Consider the following 8309-nt stretch of genomic DNA (forward strand, 5'->3'; position numbering starts at 1 on the left):
CTTTTATAAAAAGAAATGCCCTTTAATATATCACTATTTTGTGTTAGACTCCTTGTTAATGCACCAAAGGATGATAGATTCAACTTAACACTGGTATTATGTGGTATGGAGTCGGTTATGTACCTTTTATAGAAACTGACCACTCCTAGGATGACCCCGAAATTCAAAAAGTACAGGAATGACGTCAATAGATCGTGATGCTGGTATTGCTAGTGGTTATGACACCAGAAACATCCAGAAGCATCTAAATACCCGTATCGGTTAAACAAAGTGGTGCAAGTTGTACCAATATCATTCATATTTAAAGTTATCCAATCAAGACAGCCCACACTTGGTATAATACGTGATTTAGTGAAGGAAACAGTCGACAAACATTCGTAAAGCATTCTGCAATTATTGATATCTTACTGTTATCTATCACGTTGAAACTCTCATTAGAATAAAAAATGAAAAAAGCTTATTTATTTTTCTACAATTACTTTTTCAAATAATTTATTTTGTTTCTCCCATTCCTTTTCTGTTCACCATTCTTTCTCTCTTTATAACACCGTAAATAAATTTAAAATGAAAACAGGGCGATGTGCGAAGTTCTAAATATATCTACACGTAAATTTTAACGCCCACGAAATTACGGATACCTGGGTATGCATGACCTACCTACCGACACAAACTTGTCACGTATTTGTAACATGGTGCACATGAAATGCTAAACTGCCCAGTAGGTGAACGATATAGTGCCAAGTCAATAGTGGCGGACTCACTCTCACGTGATATGGGAAGGGGCAGATTTAGGGACCCTCCAAGTCGATATCATATCAAGAAAATATGCTAAGTATGTATGTTGATGAAATGTGTAATTCTATTTCCGGAGATATCAACTGGAGAGGGGGAGGCGAGGGCGAGTTTGTCAACAACGTGGGATCGAGGCGTTCTACTTCGTCATTTCCTGTGACCTGTAAAGTGATTCTTATAGCATCATTGCAATTTTGGGATAGTTCTAAAAAGGTATTTATACTGGAACTATCAGACGATGGAGCATAGACTTAAAATTTCTTTAGTGTTCACTGTTCTGAGGGAAATTTAACAACAGAAATCATCATGAATGGATTTGTTTTACTATCAACTCTCGCGATGGTATCGGCGTTCGAGATAACCAGAGAATGTGAGAGTAGCACCGGTGTTCAGTGGAAAAAAGACCAGGACGATTGTTCCGTGTTCTATCTGTGTTACAATGGTCGGAAAACTAGATACTACTGTCCTGAAAACATGGTGACAGATCCAAACAGCCAGAGTTGCGTTCCAAGAGGGTCGACACTGGATAAATGTAGGTATCTCAAAGTAACGTATTGTCAATGAATTGATCTTGAAACAGTTATAATTTGTTTTTTAATGGAGCTACTGTTTAATATTTATTAATAGGTTGATATATGATTTTAATTGTGGTTGAATTTTTACAGGCTCTGGAAAAGGTAAGCCTGTCCCACAATGCAACGCTGCTTTGAAGGAGTCCTGTGCAAGATATATTGCTTGCCCCGTTCCGAAAGAGACGGGGACACCAGTTATACCAGAGGTACAAGAGTGTCCCTACCCACTACTGTATGACGAGGAGAGTCAGCGGTGTGCCTACCCAGAAACTGTCAAATGTGGAGACAGGACCGAACCCAAGGATCCTTGTAAGTACATACACGCTATAAGAAAAGATAGTTGTTATATTTGTGTTCAGTGTTTGTTATGACGATGTAAGTTTAGTTTTAATACACGTAACATGGGCTCTGGTAATTTTAAATCATATTTCCGGGCTTGTTCATAGAAATATTATATTTTATACTTTCGGTTGATTATTTATCAAGATGAATGTTTGTTAATTACAAAACTCGGTTGTTTTTTATGTGCTGATAATCATTGACACTTTACTGTTACATAAGCAATCGGTAATAGGTTTAAAAGACTAAATATCATCAAATGATATGAAAACTGCAATAAAATTATAATATATATATATATATTAAAATGTAATAGTAACATATTTGCTCTCTTTTTCACTTTCTTGCACAATCTTACAGGTGATTATAAGGCTAACCAGTGTCAGGGTCCTAATTGTGTGCCGTGTAGTGACCGTCACCCAGGTTGTTCCGGACGACCGGACGGACTAAATGTATGGAGCGGGAGAGAGAAGACTCCTTATTTTGTTGTTTGTCGAGGCGAACGTGTAGTGTACCAGGGTCTGTGTCCCCAGGGCAATAAAGGACAGATATTTGATCCCGAAATAAAGGGCTGCGCGGATATATAGGGAGACATGGAACGCATCTTTGACCAAAAGTGAACGTGTGGACCTGTAGAGCGAACAATTGTAATGAATACATGTTGAAGTGTAAATGTATTTCGGCAAACCGATATTATATTGATTCTCCACAATGATATTTCTTTTCTGAGATTAAATGTTACACTGTACATTTTTACAACAGTTTGTAATAAAAAATGGACTTTATTTCTTTCTGTATTTGTTTTATTTGAAGTGATAATACAATAATCTGACAAAGTTAATATAACAGTGTTATTAATATGACATCTGACTTATCGCTTACAATGTTAGAGTTTATGTTGTTGTTCAATATTATGATCATTTCAAACTTTTTCTATCTGACATCACAGATTACAAATTAACATTATCAATTACAAAACAATATGACATGATATTGCTGCATAACGAATAACAACATTCAAATAAATATTAATTCTACATCATTTTGTAATTGCTATATCATATTTACATATTTTATTCTGCATGGTGAATCAACATCCAATTCTTACTATCAACTATTCCAGTTTATAATTGGTCATTAGTAAGACATCGTTAATTTTTTTCTCATTAATAGATTCTAATGACGACCATAGGAGAAATAAAACGATAAGAGGGAAGTCATCTTAAGAAAGAAGGCGACATCTACCATGTAAATAAAATTCAAAACGAAAATATTTCTCACACAGAATCAAACTCTTACGTAAAACAGTCAACAGTAAATACGGTGACTCTTGAAAAATGGAAGAACAAAAGTAGACAATGACACGATGTCTAGGTGAGGACCGTGTAACTAACATAAATCACCCATGCATGCTAGAAGAATCTACCGATAGCTTGCGTGATGCAATTATGAATGAATTGATTTAATCTAGATTAAAAACTAGATCCAATTGAGGCCAACAATGAATAAAATTGTACCACATAGCTGTGTTTCAATGACTCGTGAGTGATGCTAATAGCCTCACGTTTACATTCTCGTATTCCATCGGCCTGGCGAAGTGAAACCAATTGCAGTAACTGTGGGAGATCATAATGCACTTTTGATACCTAGGAAGCGACTGAGAAAAGCCAGACATAATCGAAAAAGATGTAAAAAATTAGGTTTGGAGGTACATTACACAATAAATCAATAAGTTTTGTTTTTTAACCTAAATACTTGTATCTGATAATGTCAAAATAATGTGAGATAAATGTATATATGCTAAATCGTGCCACTTTCCTAATGTTACTGCAAATGTTACCAACGAAACACAAATGAATTTTACCCACAAGAGAGTAGCACCTCAAGTTTAGAATCAGATACAGTAGAGCCAAGATATAAAGCAATCTAAATGATATTGATGAATCGTCCTTGTAAGACTCAACAGCTTAAATTGTTGAAATGTTGTAACATAGGACGACACTGAGGAAAATCAATAGACGTGAAATGTTAAAATCTAGGTAGGTAGGTGGAAGGGTGGGTGGCTAGGTCGGTTCATTATCCCCGTAGTTCAATTTTTAGAACGCCAAATACATGTGTATGTATTCTGACACCTGTCACTATTCTTATGAATTTTGAAAAATTGCATGCAGTTTATGGCAGACCGTGAAGACGTAAGTCTACCTGCAAAGTCTCAAAAAGCTAAAAAGATTGTACAAAAATGAAGAACACCTTCCTATACAGAATAAGATACAAAGGAGGAAAACAAAGCATTCAACTGTGTTATATATCAGATCCTTCTAGGATACATCAGTGATGGCGCCAAGAATATAAAAAAGGCTACAAAGGAAAATCGAAATTGGCAAAAAGCCAAAGTCAGATATATAGATGGAGATGTCACTGTCCTGTGAAGTCAGTAAACTGCTGAATGGTTTAAAATATCGTGTTTCCGTGTGAATATTCTATACCATGGCTTATTCAATACAAATGTGGGGTTGGTTTTGCGAAGACTCCGGTAACTGTCCCGATTAGCTCCCTTATAGGCCTTCTTTAATGCTGTCATCAAACATGGTTGCTGGAGTATATAGCAAACCCTGGTCAATTAATTAATTAAATTCGTGAAACATGCTTTTAACCTAAATCAGTTTATGTTGTTGAATGTTTTAACAAAATATGCTTATACTTCAAACCTGTGGTCGTTAACAACTACAACATTACTTAGCATTTACCTAGCATGTCGGTTCATAGTCTCTACAATACAGATGTAGAATACATTTGCAATTTTAAAAGAAAAAACGAGAAAAGTTAAGAAGGGGGACAACTCCTATTAACTTCTACGAAATTCCACATCTTTCTGTTTAATTTGTCATTTTTATTTCTTTTTAACGAATTTAACATTAAGTAAGCAGCTTATCTTCTACCGGTACTAAAGGGTTTTTTAAAATTTTTTTTAATGGCATCTTTTGGATGTTTTATTCCTTAATGAAAAACCCACCTCATTTCTACCTAACACTCTTATGGCTAGAGCTAACGGAACAGCAGACCGTATCACTGTTTTTTCAGTGATTCAAGTGAAACAGCTTTATGATACCTTTGATTTATCATCTAGTACATACTGTTAAACAACAGTATAAATCAAAGGCATCATGAAGGTGTTTTGTCCTTGCATGACCCACAATGAATTATGAACAAAAGTTTGTAATGAAAAACGATCTTGAATTTGTATTTGTCTATTGTATAACGCATTTGAATATGTTTGAAAAGTTTCATAAACTTGTTCCTCTGACACATTTAAGTTTTAGTGTACGACAAGTGGACACGCTTAACGATAAGTACAATTTGTTCCACAAAGAAGACACAAGTGAACAGCGCCTATCTTTCAAATATAGAACTGGATGAAGCATACATATATCTAAATATAGATGAGGATGTATAGTCAGCATATATTTTTTATGATTCGGATAATTTCATAACGTACATGTCTAAATTCTCTGAACCGCACTATCATTAAAATAAAATCAAACTTCAAGGGCAAAAGCCATACCAGGAGATTCTATCACCTGCAATCCAAAAGGGCTGTATAAAAGACAAAAGCATGCTTTCCACAAAAATCATATATAGATACAGTAAAGTTAAATAAAAGATTTAATCTTCTTTACATATGTACAGCTCTTAGATCGTTTTGCGACTCGGAAGTGAGTTGTTCAAGATCAATATCAAATAGAGACAGGAATATTTCAACCTCAGTCAATAGGGAAATGAACTGAAACGTAATATGTAACGTGTGAGATAAATTAATCTTTGCACATGTACAGTTGTTAGGTCGTTCTGCGACTCGTCCGTGATGCTAGGGGCCTAAAATATCAGGAAGCGACTGAGAGCAATCTAAATTGTCCAAGATCAATATCAAAATAGAGACAGGAAGCGCAGGATTTCAAAATAGGAAAATTCTAAACTCTGCCACTAGGGAAATGAACTAAAACTTAATATATAAGATGTGAGATAAATCATGACACATATGATAACATTAAAACAGAAAACGTCGATATAGCAACATAATGTAACAAAGCAAAAGCAAAACAGAAACCATAGAAAATGTGACGACACCCGACATGTAAATCTTAGTACCAGGAATGCCCTGATCTCAAATGAGTGTTCACTATAACGGGACTAACAGGCCTATCAACGCGCATTAAACAAATAGCGTTAATACCAATGAAATCACTATAACGGCCATAATCTTCTTCAACCTTCATCTCTTAGAATACTCTCTTTGAGTTTTGGTTTTTGTTTCTTTTGTCAGCTGTCGATATATTGTCCTGAAACCATGATGCTTAATTGTAACTTTTGATTGCGAGACCTGTAGCATCATAACATTCATGTCAAATAAGCGCACGCTTCATACCAATAACCAAAACAAAGGGGAATAATTTGAAAAAAAATTTTTATTACAAAATATTGTAAAGATGTACAGTGTAATTTAATCTCAGTAAACGGAATATCAAGATGGAGAGAATAAATGTAACATCGAAATAAGTCTATACTGTTACACGTATTTTTACAATTCTTCACACAAGTCCAAATATCCCTTTAATTCAGGATCAAAGAAAGAAATAGTGTCCATTTTTTATTACAAAATGTTGTAAATGTGTACAGTATAACATTTAATATCAGAAAAGAAATATCATTGTGGAGAATCAATATAATATCAGTTTGCCGAAATACATTTACACTTCAACATGTATTCATTACAATTGTTCGCTCTACAGGTCCACACGTTCACTTTTGGTCAAAGATGCGTTCCATGTCTCCCTATATATCCGTGCAGCCCTTTATCTCGGGATCAAAGATCCGTCCCTTATTGCCCTGGGGACACAGACCCTGGTACATTACACGTTCGCCTCGACAAACAACAAAATAAGGAGACTTCTCTCTCCCGCTCCATACATTAAGACCGTCCGGTCGTCCGGAACAACTGGGGTGACGGGCGCTGCAGGGCACACAATTAGGACCTTGACACTGGTTAGCCTTATAATCACCTGTAAGAGAGGGAGAGCACATTTTTTACTATAAGTTATAATATCAGGAGTCATGACGGTACATTTAAAAATATAGATCCTATATTCTGTTTCAATCAGGTCATTTTACTTCTCGATTCTAGACTGACTAAAACATTAAGTGATTCATTTCATTGTTTTTCTTACTTTTCAATCAATTGTACATTTCACAGAAATGTAGAAGGTTATCTTTAATGAGTGCCCAGAAGAAATAAGACAATTCTTACGAATCATAGAGCCTTGTAATCGAACAAAACCAGGAAACATTTAGCTCGACATTATTAATAACAATCACTTGTCTAAAATATCACTCATCATTTTTCCAAAAGTAAACACTAAATAGGAGAATCATTTTTGGATATCATCATGAGTGTTAAACATATTAACAAAATGATTTAAATATATATTTATATCGTCATAACAAACACCGAACACAAATATAACAACTATATTGTCTTATAGAGTGTGTGTACTTACAAGGATCCTTGGGTTCGGTCCTGTCTCCACATCTGACAGTTTCTGGGTAGGCACACCGCTGATTCTCCTCGTCATACAGTAGTGGGTAGGGACACTCTTTTACCTCTGGTATAACTGGTGTCCCCGTCTCTTTCGGAACGGGGCAGGCAATATATCTGGCACAGGACTCCTTCAAAGCAGCGTTGCATTGTGGGACATGTACTTTTTTGTTTGAGCCTAGAAAATAATGGAAAATCTTAACTTAACACCCGATCTTATTCTTCTTGCGCTTTTTCAGGTGTCCTCATGTAAATCTTTTATCTTTTTCATATTTTACCAAAGTTTTATTGAATTTATATTCTGAATCTGTTCACATACTGGTATTTCCTGATGTTTTTGAAAAGGTATCTGTTAAGACTTTCTTTTCTTTCTAAGGTATTTGAAAGTAAATAAGATTTGTAAATAATGGATTATGAACTATGAAATGAATTATGTTAATTAGCCAAATCATTGTAGGTTAATGTAAGTTCTGTCCCAATCTGTATAATATTTACTTACATTTGTCCAGCTTCGAGCCTCTTGGCACACAAGCTTTACTGTCGGGATCTGTAACCATGTTTCCGGGGCACGAGTATTGAGTGCGGTGTCCATTGTAACAAAGATAGAACACGGAACAATCTGTCGGGTCTTCTTTCCACTCGACACCGGTATTACTCTGACACTCATTACTGACTTCCAAAGCCGATACGACTGACAGAACTGATAACAAAAACATCACCTTCATATTGGCAGATTTTCAAAGGCTTTCCGTCTTGTCGTAGTATTTCTTAGTTTGGTTAATATTTCTGAGCTTGCTTCCTATATATATATTCTGATCAACCCACGAACGTATCGATGATATCATTTTGAACTATTTTGATGATCCCTCTGCCGCCCACTCTTGTCTATGTGCCCTGTAGTAGTCAAACACGAGACACACGATGATCATTCTGGTTTTTGTTGGCATTTCAACAATTCTCGTGGTCATCTCAGACTTTACGTCAAAAGGACAGGCTTTCCTAACAACTTTGTGATC

The 8309-nt window shown here is 35.5% G+C and overlaps 2 protein-coding genes across 2 annotated transcripts; one reads left to right on the top strand and one right to left on the bottom strand.

The window, feature by feature from the left end:
- Positions 1–1098: 1098 nt before the first annotated feature.
- LOC132546564 (uncharacterized) lies at positions 1099–2290 on the top strand. Its single transcript, XM_060210282.1, has 3 exons — positions 1099–1324; positions 1458–1673; positions 2064–2290. The coding sequence occupies exons 1-3, from the start codon at positions 1099–1101 to the stop codon at positions 2288–2290; spliced, it is 669 nt and encodes a 222-aa protein (XP_060066265.1).
- A 4243-nt stretch (positions 2291–6533) lies between these two features.
- LOC132546562 (uncharacterized) lies at positions 6534–8018 on the bottom strand. Its single transcript, XM_060210279.1, has 3 exons — positions 7793–8018; positions 7256–7471; positions 6534–6760 (listed from the first exon to the last, which is right to left on the bottom strand). Exons 1-3 carry the CDS (start codon positions 8016–8018, stop codon positions 6534–6536), a joined length of 669 nt encoding a protein of 222 aa, XP_060066262.1.
- Positions 8019–8309: the final 291 nt, after the last annotated feature.

This window comes from Ylistrum balloti, unplaced genomic scaffold (assembly GCF_031769215.1).
Source record: "Ylistrum balloti isolate Yb309-2 unplaced genomic scaffold, AGI_CSIRO_Ybal_v1 Utg369894, whole genome shotgun sequence".
Taxonomy (NCBI): Eukaryota; Metazoa; Mollusca; class Bivalvia; order Pectinida; family Pectinidae; genus Ylistrum; species Ylistrum balloti.

Excerpts from the sequence above, each read along its gene's own strand:
- LOC132546562 (XM_060210279.1), bottom strand. The coding sequence starts at position 8,018 with ATGAAGGTGATGTTTTTGTTATCAGTTCTGTCAGTCGTATCGGCTTTG. Across the intron at positions 7,472-7,792 it reads AGGCTCGAAGCTGGACAAAT|GCTCAAACAAAAAAGTACAT; the intron begins GTAAGTAAATAT and ends ATTATTTTCTAG. Across the intron at positions 6,761-7,255 it reads GACCGAACCCAAGGATCCTT|GTGATTATAAGGCTAACCAG; the intron begins GTAAGTACACAC and ends CCTCTCTTACAG.
- LOC132546564 (XM_060210282.1), top strand. The coding sequence starts at position 1,099 with ATGAATGGATTTGTTTTACTATCAACTCTCGCGATGGTATCGGCGTTC. Across the intron at positions 1,325-1,457 it reads AGGGTCGACACTGGATAAAT|GCTCTGGAAAAGGTAAGCCT; the intron begins GTAGGTATCTCA and ends GAATTTTTACAG. Across the intron at positions 1,674-2,063 it reads GACCGAACCCAAGGATCCTT|GTGATTATAAGGCTAACCAG; the intron begins GTAAGTACATAC and ends ACAATCTTACAG.